The sequence below is a fragment of the Drosophila guanche genome, unplaced genomic scaffold (genome assembly GCF_900245975.1).
Source record: "Drosophila guanche unplaced genomic scaffold, DGUA_6, whole genome shotgun sequence".
Lineage (NCBI taxonomy): Eukaryota > Metazoa > Arthropoda > Insecta > Diptera > Drosophilidae > Drosophila > Drosophila guanche.
This window is the reverse complement of record NW_022995747.1, coordinates 6,346,243-6,370,328: the sequence shown is the minus strand read 5'-3', so window position 1 is coordinate 6,370,328 and position 24,086 is coordinate 6,346,243. Positions and strand designations below refer to the sequence as shown.

Sequence of the window (24,086 nt, the reverse complement as noted above, 5' to 3'; positions counted from 1 at the left end):
TAGGGCAAAAGAGTTGCAAAACAAACAAATCAATTTGGCTTCATTCATGCAAAGTGCTCCTCCGGTCACACCCACATCCACATCCTCCAGCTCCAACTTGAACCCTTCCGCACCTCGAAATGCGTCAGAAGAAGAGTCTCAGGAGGAGGAGACAGAGGAGCAGATGTAGGAGTCGGGCTAAAGGAAACGCATAAATTGCTTTCACTTTCAAAAATGAGGTCATGTCGCGTTCGACTGCCAATTAACACGCTTGCCGAAACGTTTAGCAGAATGCAAAACGAAGTAAAGACCAGACCGCACCCATGGAAACCAGAACGGATTTTGATTTGGTCTCCAGGTAGCAGCAGCAGCATTACTCACCCGGGACTGGCTTCTGTGGGGGCAGAGACGCCCTGACGGGCCAAGAAGTAGGTGACGGCTATGGAGAAGAGCAGCGCCACCATGATAATGAAGGCCGAGATGATCAGGCAGGCCCTGGAGACATACACGCCCGATGGCGGTCCGTTGAACACGTACTTCTGTCCATTCTTGGTCTTCAGTTGACCGCCTGCAATCAGGGAGACATAAAAAGTTGTAGAATTTTAGTAATCCATCAAATGAGAGGTGGGGAGTTAAAACTTTATTTGCTGTCAGATTTTTAACGCGCCCACAAATTTATGTGCACAGTTTTACGATCAGAGGGCATAAAGAGGTTTATGTTTTGTCCAATTAATTGAATGTTTTCAGTGCATTCCAAATTTGTTTATGGATTCCTTTGTTTCGATTTGTGGTCGAAATGCCTGGCATGCCGATGCATCATCTCCGCAGCCCACAATGGCAACATCAAACTGATTTATGGCATAATCTAGCCAAGAGCCCGGGAGTGGAGCTGCAGCTGGAGCTGGGGGAATGAGTGCGTGGAAATTTAAAAAACTGTTAACAGACCATTTAGCGGGGTGTCGACAAACCGAGGCTCCTCCCAGGCTCCCCCCAGTTGGAGATCGTTAAACTTCTTTGCTCTCCTTTATGGCGAACATTTCAAGTTGAGTGAAAATAATGTTTAGCTCATTTCCGAGAGCTAAGCTGAGTGCAGAACAAGCCAAGAGGAACCAAGTTGGTCGGGCCTGGACGCATACTAATGATCACAGTGCTTACAAATAGTTTGCAGATCGCTTGAACATTTTTATATTTATTTTGCAGATGAGATAAAATAAATTGAATTACTGCAGGTGATGTAATTTCGTAGAGAATGCGTAGCACAGTGCTCGAAATAAGTGTGAGATCACCTGATAAGATGTTGAATACAAAAACATTCCAGGGAAATGATAAGCAAAGAAAAGCTGGCAACAACTTCAAGATGATAAGTAATGCGAGCAATGTTATGCGGAAGTAAACAATATCTCAAAGAACTTATCTCGAATGGCTGGCATACGCATACTTATACATATGCCGCCCACTGTAGGCCAACGAACGGGAGCAAAAATAGAAGCACGTGCTGAGAATTTTCAATTACCCGATTACCATTTCTCGCTGGCCTTCGCAGAGAGAGAGAGGAGGCCTCAAAAACTTTTTATGATGTGTGCGCATGGCTCTTTAATAGGCAAGGCAAAGCCAAAGCCAATGGCAAATGTTAAAGAAAAGCCCCTTCCAGAATGTCAGTGACTCTTCGATGGATGGCTGCTTTTAATTAAATTTCACAAAAGAGGTTCGAAACGTTTCGTGGAAAGGCAAAAGGCTGCCTGCGATAACTTTCTAACACGCTTTCCTCTCACGCGGCTTCCACCTGTTGCAATGCATCTGCGGTTCATCTAAGGGGCCACCGCATCCACATCTGCGCCCAGAACCACACACAACCTTCTTTTTCCTTTCCCATCTGGCTTTGATCTTCGGCCACAGGGAAATGGAATTTATGTGGCATGGCCCGAAAATAAAATCCAACCAATGCAATGCACCACCTGCAGCTGTGAGCTGATTAGAGAGCCACAAGATCGCGTGTTCGCCTTTGACGGAGTTCTGATAAATCAGTTGTCAAGAACTATAACTCTGTGATAGCAACGCCTTGATTGCTCTGCCCGCTGAAAGCTTTTCCCCTGTGTGTGTTTTTTCTATTTTCTATTTTCCATTTCCCAGTTTTTACTTTTATTTATTGTTTGTTTAGTTTTGCTCCCCCCAGAGTGGGAGGTGGTTGTAATTTCATTCTGATGAACACATGACGAACCTCTGGTCTGGATCTGGTCGTGCCCCACCTGTGTGTGTGTGTCTGATGCGTTGCTTCATTAACAACGGGAACCTAAACACTCCATCCATCCCATCGGTTGCCCATATCCACCTCCATCCGATTCACAGCCAGAGACATGACGATTTAATATTCATAAGTCGAAGTTTAAGTAGCATCAAGCGACAATAAAACATTCAAATTAAGTTACAGACGCCACCTTTTCTGAATGAAGTGAAATTTACCAGGGTGTGTGTGTGTGTTTGTCTTTACGTGTCTGCATGTGGGTGTCATGCGTGAGGCGCCACCAAGCATTGGATCAAAACGCCCACGTTGATTTTGCTTTTTGGGGCCCGTCATTAGTGTGGGAATGCCGAACCCGTAAAATTTAACAAAAATGGTTAATGAAAATGCTAATTTAAAAGCGGGAATCATCTGGATTATATGTATATGTAAAACCCAATCATCATGGAGATGTTCTTTTGATGATTGGAAAACAAAAACCATATTATGTAAGGGCAAATTCATTAACCAAGAAACCTGTAAAATTAATCGAGATTCTTTTTTGTATTTCTTTATTTCTTTTTTGGAAGTTCTTCCTGAAAAATATTTAATATAAATTTTGAAACATACCCAAAAATCTGTCCTTTGATATGTAATCGAAATGGAAACGTTTTCTAATATTTTTCGTATCATCAAATTTGAAATTACGCAATTTCGTAACGAATCCTTGGAAAGCACCTCCCCCAACCGGCCCGGAGGATGCGGATGCGGATGCGGATGGTGCTGATGCTGCTGATGCTGGCGAAGATGAGGAGCAGTGTGGTTGTGGTGTTGATGATAATGAAGCCGAAGCGGGTGCTGCTGTAGCTGTAGATTTGGATGTTGTGGTGGGCGCGTATATTGCAGATGCCATTAGGGGCATTTGTAGCTTGGGATTGGTATAGGATATGATGGCTGCATGGGATAAGAAGGAGTAGAAGAAAAAACAGATAGGAAGCAGAATTTAAAGCCAAATGAATTTGAAAGCAGGTGAAATGGTTTTCATTAATATTATTAACATTAAATGGGATGCGTGATTGGTTGATTGATTGCTTGAATGTAAGCGAAATGAGCACAGAACTTGTGTAAAAGTAAAAGAAAAATGGAAAAATAAAAGCAAAAGTGAAACTATGGGATGTGTGTGTTTGGGTGTCTGGGTGTGCGGTTGAAATCAAATCAAATGGGAAAACGCAATCGGTGAAGCAGAGCAACAGCAGCCATTCAGCCACGATTCAATTGAAAGACATTTAATCAAATTGACGCCACCGCTGGCTGCCACAGCATGAGGGGCAGGCATGGGAGAGGTGTCTGTGGTGCAATCGGGGTAATGGGAATACACATGGTTATGGTAATGGTAATGGTAATGGTAATGGTATGTGCCAATGGAAAATGAAATTGCACGTGTCGCAGCAGGGGGTGCAGCAGCTCGGTAGCTCGGTATCCCCCATTCCCCACTGCGCTCTACTGGCGCTATTTGTTTATCGATTACCGATTATCTGTTGCCGATTGGCGGCGCCCAATTGTTTAAAATTATGCTAAAAATACAGCCAAATGTGCAATTGTATACGAGTATGAGATGAGCCTCTCGGTCGAGTGTGTGTCAGCGCCTCAGTGTTATTCAACTTTGGCAGATCTGCTTCGGCTCGGCAGCTGTTCTATAATTAGCGGGCTATAAGGAAATTTTTACACTCAAATGATTTTTGCACATTTATAGAAGAACAATAGTGGCGGGCCAGAGGACAGAGGAATCGACTTAAAAATACCCTAAACCTGTGTGAAACTGCTCCAGCTATTAGCATGCTAAAATGGTCAATCTCTCAAGATGTTGTTTGTGTTGGGTCATAATCTTTTATGTCTATACACACTGTTTATACGAAATATCTTATAATTTCCATATTCATATTTCTACATTTTATCGCACATCAACAACTCTTTCACATCAAAGTGATCTCCAGACTCGTTTCCGACATCCCAGACCAAAAACCACAACATGAATCATTGAATCAGTGGATCAGTGGATCACTCAAATGAAATGAAATGCCCCGAGCCAACAGCCCAACAGCCCAACAGCCTACACCTTCTACCCTGAATATTGACCCCCTTGAGCACCCTTTGCCAAAACCCAAAGTGGTTTTATTATACCAGTTCTGGTTCTGTTGTGGTTTGGTTTGTTTCTGCTGAGACGCTATTAAACGAAATCGAAAACCAAACGAAACTTAAGTGCGGCAACTGTTTGCATTTTGCACATACACACAGTAGATCGTTTTACACGAAATTACTTTCAGTTTATTGGATGATCGTATTACCCGCAGAAGGGGACGATTGGTGTGAGTACACCCCGTATCTTAATGACTCAATCATGCGTTAAATTCCACAAAAACATGGCCAAGCATGTACATCAAACGAATACACATGAAGAGTTTTGTGTGACTTAACAAGAGTTCAATAACAGCAAACGAAAATATTTGATTAATCGACTTTGAACTTGTTAATTGCTTTTGGAAAATATTTTAAATATTGCTTTTTGCCAAGGGGTTTAATTGATTTTAAAGTGTGCCAATCGGAAGCCTCTTCAAATATTCGTTCAACTTAGCAACCATGCAAATTCCCTTGGGAGTTGTTACAAATTGCGATTCAATGAAATAAGCTGAAATTTGGCAGTACCTTTGGGGGTTTCATTAATCTAACATTTGCTTCTACTTATTTATTTACTTATTTATGGAATAAAGATAAAGGTAAGTCCAAACATTTTAGTGCCTTTGGGATCCTATTATAAGAACAACTCGTACAACAAATGTTTTATTGTGACAGAACCCATGTGTCGCCTCATGAATTCTTATCGTTAGGTTCCCTCCCCCCCCCCCCCTTTGGTGAACACTCGCTTGACACTTAATTGGAAAGAATTTGTCGCATTTACGTCATCAAACTGCTTTCTTCTGCCAGCGCACATTCCCCTTTTCCCTTTCCCATTCGTATTATATGTGGTTCGTTCCCATATCTTATCTGCAACATCGGAATCACAGCGATACAAACAAACGTTTCTCCTCAATGTTTCGTTCCCTCGTTTGCTTCGGCTTTTTGTTAATTGTGCATGTTGGAGCATGTTTGAGGAGACGTTTGCCCCCCATCCCTCTTTCTCTCACCTCTCGCACTCCCTCCCTTCTTTCGCTTCCCGGTTCCTACCCCACTCTTCACACCTTCAAGCAGTGCAATTCAATTTGATTTTGTTTGCTGTCTGCTGTCTGCCAGGCGGGCAGGGTGAGTGTGTGTCATATTTAATGATAACCCATTTTCACTTCCCCCTCCACAATATCTCTGAAAACATTGGGAAAAGGGTGACGGAATGTAGGTTACATAAACAACTTCTGGTCATGCTTACAAGTGCATTTCTTTGAGTTGTTTAATGGCCCAAAAGATGCCCGATCTCCGATAACCGTCCACGTCGAAGCCCTTCTCCCGCCATCTCTCTCTCTCTCTCTCTCTCTCTCTCAAAGGGAAGTCACTGTGTCTGTGTGCGTCTCGGTTTCTTTCATTAATGCAATGCAATGCTCACCATATGCCAGGGATCTGTCTGCAGCTTCATATTTTTGCATTTCCTTTGCAATTTAATTCCTCGCTGACCCAATTCTTCCCCCTCTTACAGGAAACTCCCTGAGCATTTCTGCATTCATTATTCACACAACAGCAAATCTGTCGGCTCGCATAGGAAAAGATGTCGCTGAGCTCAGGCTGAGGAATGGCCAGACATATGGCATCTGGTTTTTAGGTCATTTTAAGAGAAAGAAGTACACGTTTGGTTTCAGCACTCGATTGGGGGAAAATGCCTTTTAATTGGCAGCCAATTAATTGTCTAAATAAAAACTACTTTGTATGGTCCCCAAATGTCTGGCCAGCTTGACAAATAATAACAAATGTTTAACCCGCTTCGCATTGTCAATTGCTAAAAGTTTTGCACAGAGAGAAAGAGGGCCAGGCATGGCAGGCACTCAATTGTGGCAGAGTTGAGTGAACTTTGGTTAGAACGTGTCGAGGAACTTGAATGGAGTTGGGACCTTCCTCTCCCTCTCTCCGTGCTGCTTGCTGCTTTTATTTTTTCCCATTTTGCATGTCTCTAATGAACCATTCAGCGTTCTGCAGAAGGGAAAGCAGCAAGAACTGATTCGAGGGAGAGGCCCGTCAATTCCGCGGAAATGTCAGCCCATGGCCCATACATAACTCATGAAACTCCAATTAGAAATGTTGCATGCGACGAGGTAATAAACATTTCATTTGTTGTCTCATCAAATGAGAAACAAAAGTCCAAACAAAACTCTCTTGGAAAGGCACAAAAAGAGCCATGAAAATGGAGATCCAAATTGTTTATTTGAATTTTCTTTGTAGGTCTTAAAGGCCTTTAGGGCCTATGCTTTGACGCCTCGACAAAACTGTTTACTTCTTCGAGAGCTTGACCCAACAATATGCTTTGATTTCCGCCGCGTCAACCTCCGATTCGGGAGAATTTTTTCGGTAGGCAAACAAACAAAAGTGAAACATTCACAATTTTGAAAGCTGATGAATACTGAATAACTGAATTGAATGCTTGGAAATGCTGCTGATAATGCATTGAAAAACTGTTGAGTCCAAATGCTTAAGCATCCATTTGGATATTAACATAACCCGCCCTGGAATCGGTATGTGGAATTTTATTTTAATATTCAATATTTTCCAGTTGGCCAAGAGAAAAGATATGAAACCGAAAGTGAGAACTGCTAATGAAGTCGTTCAGACAATGCAGTTAATTATGCCCCAAAATGATTTCAGTTTCAGTTCCAGATGGTGGTTGGGGATGGAGTTCCCTTTGGGTCACGTTTCCGGTGCATGGCATGGCATGGCATGGCATGGCATGGCATTGGAGGGCTGAAAGAAACCAAAAACCAGTCGCACTATTTGCAGTTACACAACGGTAGCTAAATGTCTCAGGGAGGGAGAAATATAATTATAATTATGAGGCACAAACAGAGGCGCACTTACTGTAGCAAGAGAGTCAGTCTTGTGGCCGCAAAGCCCCCTCGATGAGTGCCTCCCGCTCTGTTCCACACATTGTATCAACATGCAGAAGGCAGAGCAAGCAAAACTCAGAGATATCTGACAGAACTTGCCACCTCTGCACCTTCCAGGCAGGCGGGCACTGCTGATGACAGCATCCGATACGCTCGTACAGAGGAGAAGCAGTCGCTGCAGAGGCGGGGAGGAGTATAAGTAGAACCCAGGGGGCAGAGCTACAACATTTGACTGCCACAAACAGGCCTTGAGACTTAAATGTTTTTGTGCTCCAGCTACAAGTTGCCTGGCTGTGATTTATCATCCACTGTCGTTGACACTGAATGCGCCACTTTATTCCCCCCCCAACTGCACCTTGGTCTGTTTCTGCTGCTGCCTGTGGGCGTGTCGCCCTGCCATGCCACTTCATGCCCCATGGATCGTGCAACTCGAAATGCAATTCGTTTCACTCCACAAATTAGCATACGATTATCATTATGCCAAGCAGTACAAACAGTTCTGCATGTCACAGATCAAGGGAAACGTGGATGAAAGAAGATGGAGAAAATAATTGCCTATGGGAATGGGAGTAAAAGAGGTGCGGATATGGAGATAGTATTGAAGTCTTCCATCCCATTTATAATTCTCTTCAACCTTGCCCCAATTGATGATCTCAATTCCAATCACAATTCCGTTCAAACTTTACACCTTGTCCACATTATGCCAAGCACAACCTTCACTGGTAGCCCCGAAAAAAAAATGACAAATTAAGCGACACTCGAATGCGACACCAAACACCGACGGAACACTGGCCGACACTTGCCGTGCAGTTTTCGAGTGCGGCTAATTTGTAAATTAAATTAGCGCTCAGTCCCATTTGCCAGTGGCCAAATGACGCCAGACTCGACAACAAAGCAGCCGTCAGTTCGCTTTTCGGGCAATCGTAAACCTCACTCAACCCGATTTTAATCAGATAGAGAAAAAGCTACGAAGGGGAGAGCAGCGAGTTAGAAAACGTTGCTGTGGGTGGAGTTAGAGATCGTTTTGCATGTCGCACATAACATCCACAGAAAGCCATAAAAAAACTGGACGATATAAAGCCATAAAAAGCCACGCAAGACTCCGGTTGGTTGGTTGCTACCTGGAACCGTCGTGGGATGACAATTTCAGGTTGAATAAACTTCAAAGTTGCAAAAAAAGTAAAAGAGAGAAATAAAAGCACTCCAGACAAAATATCTATGATGAGTGGCAGGCAGGGACTTCGGCAGGAACTGTGTTCGGAAGGGGTTTCTATATGATGATCTTCGCTGAGAATACTCTGCCCTGTGCTGGCCACGCCACTGCCATGTCTGGGTTGAGCGACCCCCCCCCCCACTAAACAATTCTCAGTTTTAATTATCAACGACACGTAACTTGACACAACTGAAAATACTTCGTTTTGTACACTATTTTACAATTAACAAGACGAAAGACTCATTTTTTGTTGACGGTTGTACGGCATGCAACAATTTTTGATGAGTTTCTGATTTGTTGAGTAAATTGCTTGGAAACAACTTAAGCGCTTTACAATTTGTCGCACTTTTGCAAGTTGACAGAAATTCATTCATTCGTTCATTCATTCATTAATAACACAAGTCCATGTCACAATGGAAATGGAAATGTTGCAATCGCCCAGGCAATATGATTGTTCATTGTGGCTCAAGGGAAAAACTATCAACGGTGGGCTAGCGCTGGGCTGGACTCTTTTGAGTTCTTTATGGGTATCCTACAGTACAATTTATTATCATTTGTTTAGCCAAAGTAAACTTTTAATTCTAAGCAATATTTGCATTTGCATTTTCCACTTAACATTCAGCAAACATAAACCTAAGTAAATTTTCTTCGTTCTTATCGAAAGTGGAATATCTGGTAGGCCCAACCCCACCTGCGATCAGCATAGCCACGCCCTTAAGGCACCCCAATATCAAATGATTCAATAAATTGGCACGTAAACAGGCCCCAGCCATGGGGTGTAATGCCCATAAACAATAATTTCATATAATTAAATATGTATACGTACGGGTATATACTTTCTGTTATGTTTTTTCACACTTGGCGCTATGCGGCCTTGATGGGCATTAAACTGTCGCCATATACAACCCATTATTTGGCATCTATATGTGTATTATTATCGTATATATTCCAAAATTATTGTTTACTTTGGTAGGCAGGAAATATTCGCATTCAAAATTATGGTCCAACATTCTGATTTTGACTTTTGCTTTTCTTCTGTTCGTGGGCTTAGTTTTTTGTGCATAGTTTTCGTTTTTTTATGAGGTCTAGTTTAATCGGTCGCTTTTTTGGCTCACTGCCAAATTATTTGCCTGCTCTCATTTTCACTTGCTTGTTGGCTTTGACATTGTCACGCCTCCGCCCTCCTTTGTGAAAGTATTTTCGAAACATTTTATTTATAATTGCCTGTCAAAAATAGTGGCCAAGAGTTGCTCGGATAACGTGGACATTAGCTGAGGATCTGAAGATCTGGCTAATGGCTAATACGCACGAAAGCGGCTTCCACGAAAGAGATTTTTAGATTCTTTAGATCTTGTGATCCACCAAAAAACATTTGCCTCACGTCTGCCATTTATCTGCTGCCTTCAGGAGAATGAATCCACAGCTAATTCGAGTTTAATGAAACACCGGCAACACCTCAAACCCTCTCGAGAGCTCGAGCCATTCCAGCGGGCGGGCTTGTCCGTGGCCAGCCGTCGGTTCAACCCACGCCATCACACAAAGCCCCCCAGAGCCCGTTTTCATGATGAAAATTGATTAATTGCAAGGGGTGGGGTTTGCTTTTTTTTGGTCGACATTTCCGTTCTTGCCAATTTGGGCTCTGGCCTCCGGCGCCAATTATGAGAGTTTCGAGTGCTTCAATTATGAGTTGTGTGGGTGGCTCCACGAGAGACAGACTCCGCACAGATCGGAGCAGAGATATGCCCTAATAATACCCATAAATCCGACATAAACTCCATTGAAAGCGCTTTTTTATCTGCACAAATGTATCTTCAACAAGGCGCAGCTCAAAGACTGGCATCTGTTCCGCATTATGACGAATGTAAGCCACGTTCTATGGTCCCCCATGTCCTATGCAGCTCAGGTGCCAAGGGGCCCACGACAATTTATCTAACTATCTAAGCGCTTCATATACTCGTATGTCCATATGTACGTGCCGGCTGTCAGGAGCGGTGCCCCCAGTCAGTCGTACCCGCGCAGATACCATCTTTCGCCTTTGGTGCCGTTTTACTTTGATGCATTCCCAATCGGCAGACCGACCGACCATACACAATGACGGTGGCTAAATCACGAACTGCCGCTGGTCTTTTGTGCTGCTTGTATCTTTGAGCTGCAATTTCAGCTAATTTTGCACACAGACGCCAACAAAACAACACTAAAACTTTTTTGCATGCCAGCTTCAAAGCTGGCTGAAGTCTACAACGAAAATCACTTAGCCTCATTTAACATGGCTGACCATTAAAATAAATGATTTAATTTTATTATTGCAGATAAAGCTGCAACATAATGTGCCTAAAATTCGAAAGATTTGACAGGGCAGCTAGTCTCAAATGAGATAGAATCAACTAAAAGTTGCTAAGTTATTCATGGCTGTGGTTAATCGCAGATGGAAATTCGGGGTGTCAAATGGGATGTACAGATGCAGTTCAGGTTGGAGAGTAGTAGTAGTTCTTTGTAGTAAATTAAAAGATCATCAGCCAAGCAGTTTTTCTAAGAAATTTGGCAACATTGCCCTAGTGAAAAGTGTCAACATTGCCACCCAAGAGCCGCTGCGCATGCGCAAAAACACAATGCAGTGACTGACTAATTGAATTTGCATACATACCCATCTAAGCGAGCGCCCTGTTCTCTCTTGCGAATGGATTTTGAAACGCCTTAGATAAAATGTGTCAACAGCAATTGGCGCTACTGCAAATTGATTTTAATTGTATGCCCAAGAGCCAGCCAGCCAGTCAGCCAAGCAGCTGACGTCATTTCCATGGTATGGTTCCATGCCTCGATGATTGGTTGCGGTAATCGTAATCGTTTCTGAGGCACATTGGGACATCGAACCGGCAAGACGCCAATGCAAAAAAACGGGCGGCAAACTTGCAGAATTGGCAGAGAGATAGATACCCGGGTACGGGTACAAGTATTTGCAGTTGCTGGCCAAAAACAATTTAAATGCAAATCACGTGTTCCTCTTAATGCACTTGATCAATGGGCCAATTGGATGGAACCGACTCCCGGCTGAACTTGGACCACAAATGGAAATGAAAATGGAAATGAAAATGTAAATGAAATGGCAAATGGCAAATGGCAAATAGCTGGCAATGAAAACTGACATTTGAGGGAAATGCGGCCAGTAGGTGCAATATTGAAATTGATTTCGAAACAACCATTTATTCCTATTGACTGCCCAGCGAGCTGTGTCAATCGATTGCAATGACTCGAAGAACCTTTTAACCATCGATCTTCGGCAAAGTATCTGGTCGTATCGAATGTCCCAGACAATCCGACATTGAATCAAAAATTGAGCAACTTCAGATGCATTTTCCATGTCATGTAATTGAACACCTCACTCACAAAATGAGATACTTAAAAAAATTTCAAAGTCTCAAATTGCAGCCACAGAAAAGCTGTCCGACAACAAGTTCAACTTGTTTTCGTATGAATCTGTGTATCTTTTTATAGAATCTGTCATAAGCAAGAGGTGTTGGGCTTAACGCCTTCATTCCACGTCCTCTTCACGAGGTTTATGCAAATCCCGATAGCTTATCAAGTCACATTATGTATGTAAATAGATGTCTCACTCTTGCCTAAATATTCTGTTGGAAAGGTCAAGTTGAAGACTAAACACAAATGGGAGCACTTGAATGGGTAGGAAGGTCAACACTGGCAGAGAGTCGTTGCTTGGATACCCTGTAAAGTAAAGTTTTCGCTATATTTAAGAGATTTTTCCTTCCTTCTTAGAGGCAGGCATATATTTGTGAGTCTTATCCATCTTTTACTGTTTTCTCTGCATTGTTTATCAAGTCCGAATTCCCCTAAAATGTATGTGCCCTTTACAACAAAACATTTTGCATATAAATCAAACAACTGTTGCTCATAAATTGTGTCTAGTTTGTTGTTTCATTCATGCTGTCGTCATTGTTGGTTCGGTCTGTGTTCCTAGCACTTACAGACACAAAATAAAGACACATGCATGGAAAAATGTATGGGTCATAGCCCGCCCTGGCAAGGTCAATCTGAAAGAGAAGCCAAGCATGTCCACTAATTCAGTGTCTGATTTGGGTACCATGTAGATTCTATTATTATTTTTAATTACAATTTTCTGCGATAAATACTGGCATTAAAAAGTGTTTAACTACAATATGATGGCGCACACTCGGTGGCGTTGTTTGTCCCTCTGTAACAACAATGTATTTTCACAGCTGCAAAGTGTGTTTTCATTTTCAAATTTAAGCAAATAAATTCTTGTGAATTCCACAAACAATGATCCACAAACAGAGCAGAGCGAGAGAGAGGAAATATCTTGCATCTTCAGACAGACATGAGGAACGAGAAACCGCTCACAAAATTCGATCCTAAGGCCAGGGCCAGTGGCAGGAAAGATATATTTATTGTGATTTCAGTCTCGGCACTCGGCAGAATTCCTGGAAACAAATTCATGACTTCGACAAAACTGCAAATGTATTATCTGTTTGTGGCTTTTTGCTTGAAACGTGATCAAGGCAGAGTCCCAGAAAGAGGCGGATCCGATCCTTTTAAGAGCTGGCGTTGCAGATGACATCATCAGCTTGCCCCAAAAATGATTCTCTCTCTTGTTGGTGGCATCGCAGTGATGCCCGTGAAAGACGTGACCGAGTTGCACTTATTGATGCCGCGGATACTTGAAGACGCCGCTCAAGGAACGCTGTCCGTCTGCCTGCTGCAAGCTGATAATTTATGACAGTTTTTGCCTTGCCTTCCTCCAAATGAATATTAATTGAAAAACCCCCCCATTAGGTCGTGGCAGCATCAGCAGTCGTCTGACAGACAGTTTTGCCTTTTATGGTGCACAGTTGTCAGCGAATCGACTACTTTACGATTTGTTTCTGTTTTATTTTTGCATACCGATGGCCAGAATCGAATATATGGTTTGTGATTTACATTCGGTAATCCTATTATGTAAATTAAAAGACAGAAAGTATATAATATCAAGCCAGAACATGTGCTGTGGCGTCATACATTTGTTGTAGAGAGTCATCGACCGATTTGCTATTGATCTGAGGGCAGAATCTGTAAAAGAGGGGAATAAGCACTTGTCTGTGAATGTGGGCGAGTAGAACCGGCTTGTATCTCGTAGATAGCAGAAACCAGTCATAAAGATACAAGCTCAAATGCACTCTTCTTCCCCTGCCACTACTCTCAGCCCTTTAATTGAGTGTCACAAAGTTGATGGCCCTTTCCCCTGCCATTTCCTTCGGATATTTATAAAAGTTTTGTGCTGGTTTGGAGAACGATTATGAAAGAGATCATTCAAGTTGTTTTTTTTTTTCATTTACCTGGACTTTCCACACCCATTATGGCATCGGAATCCTCTGTGTGAGTGTTTTGGAGAGAGCATTTTTGGGGAGAATAGTGGGTGTTTTTTTTTTTTGTATGATATTAGTGATGTTTGGAGTGACTCAGAGACAGGTACACGCAATTGTCTATTTGTATGAACCGAACAAATGTTGCCAAATAAAACAAAAACTATATCTGGGATGCATTGCCTCATAGCATCTGACTAATGGGTGGATGGGTGAAGTGGCAGTTTGAATAATTCGCTTGCATTTGCATTGCTAATAAATCGCAGATATTTTCGGTGTCACTGTGCAGCTTTTTCTCAAGAGATCATGCCACACATTCCGTATGTGTGTGTGTGTGGAAATTCAAAGTCAAATACTTTGCACAAACATCTGTTCGGATGTCTTGCTGAATGAATTTTCGAATTTTCGCATTGTGTGAGAATTATTTTTGGTTGAGGTGAGCATGCAAAAAGCCACAAAATGAATGAGAAATTATATTTTGTGATGCAAGTGCTTTTAGATCATCAAACTATATTCTATATAATGGGTGAGCAATTGGCTGATGAAACGAAAGAAATCATTCAAGGTGTATTGAATTTCTTGGATATTTTATAAGCAAACAAGAATTCGGGGAGTACCCCAAAAAGTAAGAAAACACACAAGAAAACCAGAGCTAAAATCTAAGATCAATAAAAGTTTGGTAAATTAAAGAGAATTGTTAAAAAAATCAGACACAATTTCTCTCTATAAATATATTAAGATTAAGAGATAATTCCTTAAAGAATAATTTCAAAATATAAAATTAAGAATGCATTTGAAGAATATATCAAAAGAATGTGAACTAAATTCCATAGATTCTGGGATAATTTGTATCAAAGAAAAAGCATTCATTCGGTAGATGGACTTGTTCGATATCTTGTGGATACATTTGTGGCATAGACGTATGTAGATTCAGTTGTAATTGCCACTCACCTTCATTGACGTAACCGCCCTCCATGGTGCCAAATGTGTACACCTCGCTGCGGTTGCCGTTGCCTCTGGCTGTGCCCCTGCTTTGCAACACTTTGGCCGCGACCTACGTCTATGCTGCCACAAAGATCTCCAACTGCTGCTGCCTGGCCTGGCCTGGGCAATGCACTCGACACCTCAGATGAATCTGTTGCAATGCGTTCGAGTTCCGTACTGCGTACTGCGTTCCGGGTTCTTCGATTCTTATTTATTTTTATGCCAAGTATTCTGTTGTCTGGCTATTTATTAGAATTTATCTGGCGATTGCCCAACCAACCGACGGCACTCTCCAAATATTGCTGCCTGATGGAATATTGTATGTGCAACGCATGCAGACCAGAGTGTGGGGTTTGGGTACTGCCACTGAGGTCTCAAAGATCTATGGCGTGCAAGTGGCCGGGCATCTTGTGGATTCTCGCGGTTCCAGTCGCTGAGTCGAGGCAATAAACAAACACAGTCTCTCTCTCTCTACCGACCCACTGTATCAGTGCGGAAATGTGTTCTATCTGGAGGTTGTATCTTCAGGTTCAGGTCCTCTGCTTATGAATTTGCATTTGGCCCGTTCGTTGGCTGCTTTCCCCCGTGGCTTATGTTGTCTTTTGCTTGTCTTCTTTGTGGGGTTCGGGGATGGGCCTCCTCCTAATACTTATTGCGGCTGTTGATGTTCTGTTCGCTGCTTTGGCCTGCAAGCAAATAGAAAAAAACCAAAAACCGATCATAAATAAATGCTCTTCCACCAAATTGTTCATAGATAAATGCTGACCCCCAGCATGACTGTGGGGTTAAAGCAAATAAATCGTATCCAATCCCATCGAATAAATGGACATGGCCCCATGGTTTGACCCCTGACACTCCCAGATAAATATTTGCCTAGGAATTCGTTGGATTTTGCATCCATGCGGGGAAAATACTCTAGAAATTCTGCACACATTCTGTTCTTCCACTCTAAGAATAGAAGAAAACAGAATCTTTGGAACGTCTTGGCACATTTAGTTCCTTTATTTCCGCTTTTGCTTTTCGCTCAATTACTTTTGTTGTTGCATGCCTCGTGATCAGTGTGTTCCACAGTTTTGCTTTTATTCATCAAATAAATTGTACCATTTCTGGAGCTGGTTTACTATATCACATCTCATGATGTCACTTTGTCAATATTTTTGTGGCCGCAAATCGAAAGCTAATTTGAAATGCAAACACGATCGCCGCACACACACACCAGAAAGGTAGAAAAAAAAAGAGAAAACACAAATTTGATTATTGATAGCCCGGAATGCATCCCCTGTTTGGTTTGGTTTTTGTTTGCATTGGCAATCTTCGATTCGTTGGTGTTTTGACAATGATTAACAAGGCAAGTTCAATGTCAAAACCACAGAATGGAGGCCAAGCCACTGGATCGTATCGTGTTTCAAGCAGAGTGCTTTCAGAGCTTACTCGTTTGGGCTTAGACAGCACCCAAAGAGACACGGAGTAGAACCGCTAACGAACAGCGCACACAACGAACTGCAAGAGAAGCAAAGCCGGAAAACAAATAAAAGATACAATATTAAGTAATAATAATAAAAAAGAGAGTGAGGCATGGGATGCCTTAATTGTCACCATCAAAACTGAATGGTGTGCGTTGTCATCAATGGATTCATACTTGACATTCGATTAGGCTCCAAGAACGAGACCCAGAAACGACACATCAACATCCAACGCACCCAATTCTTGTGCCAAAAAGTAAAGAGATCGAGAGAGTGAGACTCGTAAGCTTTCAACTTTTGGTTGACTTTGGTGGTTGGTTCCATTTTGATCGGCGAAACGAATTTTAATTGAAGCTGCAGACCACCGATCGACATGGGGAGTGGGAACGGGACTGGGACCCTGAGTGATTACATGAGACACAGTGTCTGTTCGTCTCTAACAAGTCGCATAATTAAACTGGCATTTGATTAATAATCATTGAACCCGACATGACCCGCACTTCCCATTCCCATACCCATCCCATTATGCCTCCCTCCCTCTGTCCCATGTTAACCCTGTTGGTGGTTTCCCTTTTGTGGTTTGTTGTAACAATTAGGAAGAACATTAAGCATTTAAAATCGAATTTTATTGGTTTAAATCTGTGAAAACAGCCTTCGATGGCCCTTACTTTCAATCCAATGAATTGGATCAATTGTTATTCCATACATTTATTGCTTAACGAGTGTAAATATTGAAAGTTAAGGACAACCAACATTAAAAGGGTCTTTTGATGATGCATCTCCAATTGATCTCAATTCGCATTGCCTTCGAGGGTGTCATCAATCAAAACCATAAAGTGCTGTTTCTGCTGCTTTTACTTTTACTGTGGATTGGGGATAGGGATAGCTGATGGACTGCCACCGACGAGTGTCGAGTTAATTGCCAACACACAAAGCGGTAATTATATAATTGTCATGGCTGACGGTGCCCTTGTCTTGAGTTATTATTCTCTCTCTCTCTCTCTCTCTTTTTTATAACTGGTGACAATGACACGGGCCGGGGCTGGGGCCTGGCATTGGCGGGGTTACGTGTGTACCATTGACCCTTCAACAAGGTTGGAGTGACAGTTAAATCTGCACAAATTTTGGGCACAATTACTGGTTTAATTATTATAATTGACCGAAAAAAGGTGGAAGTTTTCTATTCCTGAAACTCGGAAATAAGTGATAAATCATTCATCAACACTTAAGTGGAACTCTGACGAATAAATCTGCACACATTTAGGGTACAAGTGTTGTACATTTCTAAGTATTCCAATTTTTATGCATTGCGTACTTTAAAATGGATATAAGCTTGTGTTGCGTTGTGGATTTGTGTTGCCAAAAAATACCCAGTAATTGGATACGTCTAAGAAATTATAAAAAGAATTGTTCCAAGAATCCAACGAAATTGCACAATTTATTGTTTTCTAAAGATCTGCAACAATTTCCCTTCGGACAGCATCCTCTGTCACTCCAACTCTGCCTAATTTTGTAATAAATTTAGAGCTGTTCCACCCAAAAAGTATTCCATGGCAAGGAGAGACTAATATGCAAATTAGCATTGCAAATTATTACTCATGTCGGTGTCGGTGTCGGTGTCTATCCCATGAGCACTTCATAATTTAGCCATCTTTATGGCATTCGTAATAACCATTTTGTCTCTATTATTATTTCCAGAGCGTTACAAACGCCCACCAATGCCCGAGAGATAGAGATACCGACTGGGTACCGTGAACTGTCTGCACTTGCCAGCGATTGCAATATTACGTATACGAATGTATATATACGTAAAACTTGATGACGGATCATTAGGCTTCAGCAGCTTCAGGCTGAAAACACACACACAAAAACCAATTAAGTGAGAGACCGACCCACAGCCAAACAATACAATCGAATGTGTGGCAGTGGCAGAAACAGAGACAGTGGCAGGGCAGGGCGCTAACCAAAGGGGGGAATACGAGTAGGTTCAAATTAATAGCACCAGTTTTTTCCTCTGTTTTGTTTTTTCAATACTCTGTGTATTCTGTGCTGAAACTGACGACGTCATCGTTGTCACTTTTCTGACAGTGACTTCTGTATGGGTGGTGGAATAATATAAATAGGTAATTTACCCACAGCCATTCCTCACAGTATCTGCGGTTTATTTTCGGTTCTCTTTTGTCAGGCGCGAATATATTCATAGATATATTATTGAAAGTAAATAGCGCGAAACTGGGTCAGCAACAGCATCCCCCACAGTGACAGCAGCAGAAATATGATTGATCTCTTTTGGTGTTTGGGGGAAAACGCATAAACTTGATACCGCCAATAGTATTTTGGCGCCGAATTGCTAATAAGAATAAGCGCCAGTGCCAAGTGCACGTGTCTTATGGCAAATATTACTATAATTCACAGGAACATCCATTTTATGAGCTCCACCGCCATAAAAGCGCCAATTACATCACAGAACTCTCTGTGTGAGTCACGACTCAAGTTCAGCGCACTCTCATCAGCAGGAATCTACAACATCAGCAACAATATGGAGAAAATTTACATACAAATTCATCCGTTTCCCTGCTCTGCCTACAATTTGGAAGTATTGGTAATTATATGCATACGTGATGAAAATTCGCAAGCTCTTTTGGCACTCGCCGAAAAAGATGTTTATTGAAAACGGATATATCAATAGGTTTTCCAGTGGTTTTATTTCTAAGGAAATTGGTGTGTTATTATCATATTTCGTTTCTCAACACCTTAAATATTGCCCGAACAGCAGGCATTTTTCTAAGAGGTACGAATTTGTGTTGTTTTTGCATAATGTTTGGTTTATTTATATAAAATGCAGTGAGAAAATGTTTGAAATAAGTTAGATTCCTTCCTTTATTTTGTACTTATCTATCAATTTATTATTAGATAATTGATTCTTGCTGCTCTCTATAAAGGGTATCGCAGCGTAGACTTCCTCTTTCTCTCACTTTTCGTTCCAGCTGCACATATAATAAGAAATTCGCTCGTTGAAGTGCCCTGATCAGAAATAAACAGTATTAAAATAAAATTCATGGAATTTTCGCACTTAATTGCAGCTGGATTTGGGTTCCAGCTCATGGCTGTTCGGTTACCTTCGATGGACCTGGCCAAATTTCGACCTCAAATGCTTGATTCTTGTCGGAATCAGAATCGGAATCGAAATCAAATCTAATTTAAATTGAGTTTATTTGTTCAGAAATATGTGTTCCCTCATTCCATTGGTTGTTTGTATGTAGTTCTTGTTTTCGGCATTTTTCCGTGCTTTTCTTTCGACCTTAGTTGATCGTTTGTTTTAGTTGGCTATATTTGTAGGTGATCTTATGAGTGGCCACTGGCCAAGCGACAGGTCTGCCTGTCTGCCTGTCTGCCGTGCCGTGCCATTGCCACTATCGAAGGTGCAGTAAATCATCCAAGTTTGTTGCCATATCTATTTGATTTTATTTTATTTTACTTGTGCTGTATTTTCCTTTTTATCGCCACACACACACACCGTCCGTTGAGTAAATGAAGCGTGCGCTCCAATTTCGTGTCAATGGGAGGGACGGGCGGGTTTGTGCTGTGCCATATAAAGTCTGTCTCTCTGACATTCATAGTTGTCACTTGTCCGCTCAGTGGAGGTGGGAGTTGGGTGCCGGACAGAGCCGGACATATTATTTTGTTTGTTTGTTGTATTCGTGGACAAGTGACGTAAGTCGGTCGGTAGACCAGATAGATACACGGTATCATTTCAAGGTTAATGTGGCTTACAGACCCAAAGGTTTCTAAACTGTGGAATGGGTTGCAGTCGATATAAAGATATTATTATTGACACACTCCATGTACTCCATGTATATGATTCATTCTTTACGTATGACTACTGTTTCTGCTCCTCTTCCTCATTTAGATATCTCCTTCTGTGAAATCTCTCCACTTGAACAATTACACATGATATCTTTTAGAGGAAAATATTTAATTTAGGTGATAAACTTAAGAGCACACAATCTAATAAATTGCGATGTCGGCAGAGGTAAGGCCTTGGGTGCTGCAAAGTTGATGTCATTGCTATAGGCCCGTTTCCTCCCACCATTCTTCTGGTGGGTATTATGCCATAAAATACAAAAGAACCTCAAGCTAAAAAGGGCCGCCCAACACCAAAAAGAGCAGCAGTTTGCTATCTATGGCTTATCGCAGGGACTTTGGCGGAAAATTCTACATTTTTCCTTTGCATTGCGTGACCAGCAAACGGCTGACACACCCACAACTGCAACGCAACATTGTTCCCCGTTCTTCGCTGCCACATCCCCCCACCGCACTTCAACTCCTTGTCATATTTTCACAACACGCATAAAAATTTAACGCCGTTGCATGTTTGTCATTTGCTGAGCTTTTGACCTCTTGGCCAACAGACAGACCGACAGAAAGACAGCCCAGCAGATGAGTTTCGTCCGATAGGGCTTACAAAAGGAGCGCAACGCAGAGTATAGCGAGCGGGGCATGCACTTTTCGGCATTTGTTGGCCGTGTCGAAAGGGAAACTCATGCCCTCACACCCCTGGGGAAAATTAGTTACGCGCTGGGTGCTGCTGCAGGTGGTTGTTACTATTTTAATATGAAAGAGGTTACGAGTGTTTGTGTGTGTCTGTGCCTGTGGTGTGTGTGGCGCTGACTAAGTTAAATGGAAATGTCAAATGGCTCTGACAGAGCGAGTTGACAGCTTTTCGGAAATATGCAATGGAATGAAAATATATGGAAAGCAATGTAGAGGGGAGGCTTTGAAGTTATTATGGTAGATCCTCTTGGTACACATCTTTCATTGCAAACTTGTCATACCCTCTGCAAAGTGTAACATTTTTGAACTCTCGTCTCTTTTTCCATTCATTCGTCTTCATTCAGCTCCACTGCACTCGACTACTGACTGCTGCTTTTGCATTTGATTTGTCTTGTTCCTTATGTTTTGTCATCTGTCAAATGCATCGCTGACGTCAGCGTAACATTAATATTCATAATGCTCCGAGCACAAGTCGGAACGAATTTAACAGACAGTTTATCAGTCTGGGAGGCCGGGTGGCTTATCAATCATGTGATGAGGCATGAATGAATTTGTCGTCTACCTTTGGTCAAGCATTCCAACATCGAAAGTTTAGTATTCAAACAGTGGCAAATCGCTCGAGGGGAGACTTCATGTTCGCATACTGGTAGATATCGTTTATAAGACTATGATCGAACTATAAGATACTTTTGAGAGCAAATGTAAGGAAATTGAATGTAAGGAACCTCTTTGTAGGGCATATCCTCTGACATAGGGTGTAAAGTTCTAACACTTTGGCCCAACATTTTCTACATTGTGCGTTCCCTTTTAGCGAACTTTCACTGTACAATTATGGGTCTGGTCGCATTGCAATTTCTCTCATTTGTATATTTATAAAGAATGTTTTTTTATACATATATATTACATACATAGACGTATATTTTCGTCTATATATCCGCTAATATTTACTTTTAGCTTAATAGCAAACAAATGTTTTTTTGTTCTTGGGACGGACGACAACAATTTTTACGATGCTAATGTGCTGCGGATCTGACCTTGAAGGTGGCAAACAAAAATTCCACATTTTTAATGCGTTTTTGTAGCTGTTGCTGTTGCTGTTTCTGTTGCTATTGTTGTACACATATTGCACATACTTGTATTTACATATGTATTTGTAGATGTAAAGTGGGAGAAAGATAGAAATTTCCCCACACACAGTAGGCAAACACAGAAAAACAAACGAAAGAGAGAAGCAGACAGACAGACGAACAAACGGTGAGAGAATTGAATGAGGTGGGCGGCGGAATGGGGACTTGCACTTGAAATAGTTTTCTTATGCTGTTCTCTCTCTCTTTCGCTCGTTCTCTTGCTGTTGCTGTCTCTTCCCATGCTTTAGTTTCTAGTTGAAAGAACATTAAAAGTGCTGTTGCTTTAGTTAATTGTTGCAGCGCCACCAATTATCATTTTGTGCTTATCAAAACGCATAAAACCAGCAACAACTAGCAAAGGGCAACGGAATAAAATAGACATAAAGCGTGAATTGTGCAATAAAATGACTATCAGCATTAAATGTGGCATGGAAACACACAGATAATGAATGGAGAGCTCTTCCCCGTCTCTATAATAACTGTGCCAGGTATGTGGTTATACCCTTTGTAAAAGGATACTCCCATAGACTTTCACATCCCTACCCCTTTGCCCCGCTTAAACCCTTACAAGGTGCCAACAAACGAGAGAGAAACCGCAAAAAAGTAAACCGTAAACCGAATCCAACCGTTAGGGAAATGAAATCCTCCCCACCGTAAAGGAAACCACAAAACGTTGCAATCAACTGGCACTCCATGGGGGGGATTTATGGTAAAAATATGGGTTGGTCCCCCACTACCAGAAAGAGAGGGAGAGAGAGTGAGAGAATGCAATTATGCAAATTTCCACACTTTGGTTTCGGTCTCAAAGTGCAGCCATAGAAGAGCGAAAAGAAAAGCAAATCACACGATAACAATCGAGAAGGGGTTTCAAAATTATAATAGAAATTTCATTTAGGCAAATAAAATACACACAATCCATGGGCAATTCAACTAAAATAAATTGAAAACACGCGCCAAAAAGGGAACGAGGGAATAGTCAATTTAATGTGAAATCGATGCCACTAAAGGGGGAAACTACAGAGGGGTGGATCGCCGGCGGGTAAACATTATCCCAAAAGCAAAGCCCAAAAAGGTGAAATATGATCTCTCGTTTGCTTTTACCTGAGTGCAAAACAAACCAGAACAGAGAATTGCAGCCGCCGATGAGCTCATGGAAAATCAAATATACAGATAAGAGACAGGAGGAGGTCTCCCTCCCTCTCACCATGCCCCTAACCATTACAATGAACCGGATATTCGTTGCCTCTCGGCTTACATTATTTCTTTTTTTGGCGTAGTCCCCCAAACAGTTGCCGCTTATCGGGGGACTTCTATCTAATGACAGTGTGGCATATGCCTATGCCAATGCTGGCAGATATCTGATAAGCGGGCAAACCGGCCAAAATCGTTCTAGTGTTAAATTAAAACGAGAGTAACCCCAGGGCAATACAGTGAGCACAAAATAAGCGGAACTATGACTAACAGAACTGATGGAAACATCAGAAATATGAGAGTTCGCTGTACTTGATTGTCGCCTGAATAGACAGCATTGAAAGTTAATTAATGGGCAAAATGCGAAGCCAGCGAGTGGGTGGCGCATAAAATAGAATATTGTGGCATATTTCCAGGAGCTTAGGACTGGCATATGGCAGCGTCCCACTTGGATGTGAGGCAATGCCTGAGAGGCCCATTACATGCCCCAACAAACAAGTGGTTTGCCCAAGCGAGCCAGAAGTGCATTCTACTCGTACTTGGAGAGGTGGTGCAGGTCTCGGTCTCAACACCCACACATGCCACAAACCAAACACCACAACACAACCCATTCAACACACGTGCCCACCACACAGCGCGGCCAGGGCGCCCCGGTCCCGGCCGGCAGCCACTTGTTCGATGTTGCATTGAAATTGAAAACAAAAGTTGCTGCAACCAAAAAATGTTGCCGCCCCAATCGGGAAAACATCTGAAAACAGCACAGCTGTTCGATACGGAGTGGGGCGGATGGTGGCAAGTCGTAGGTGAAAAGTTCAGGCACTGCACCATCAGAGCCCCCGTGTCCTTGGGATTTTTCAGCTGCTGCAAAGCGAAGCCGGGTCTGGTTTCGGCTCTGCAGTGCATTCGG

General features: G+C 42.1%; 1 protein-coding gene across 3 annotated transcripts in view; it reads right to left on the bottom strand.

Moving 5' to 3' along the window:
• LOC117582903 (aminopeptidase N) overlaps positions 1-24,086 on the bottom strand; it is a 30,410-nt gene that overhangs the window by 5,390 nt on the left and 934 nt on the right. The window contains exons 3-5 of one of the 3 annotated variants that reach the window (XM_034270994.1): positions 14,812-15,530; positions 2,828-3,151; positions 361-547 (exon numbers count right to left, since the gene is read on the bottom strand). In XM_034270994.1, the coding sequence (XP_034126885.1) occupies positions 361-547; positions 2,828-3,151; positions 14,812-14,836 (536 nt within the window). In that variant the 5' untranslated portion in view covers positions 14,837-15,530. Of the gene's footprint in view, positions 1-360; positions 548-2,827; positions 3,152-13,833; positions 13,870-14,811; positions 15,531-24,086 lie in introns of all 3 variants that reach the window. The other 2 variants (XM_034270995.1, XM_034270996.1) reach the window with 2 other exon arrangements.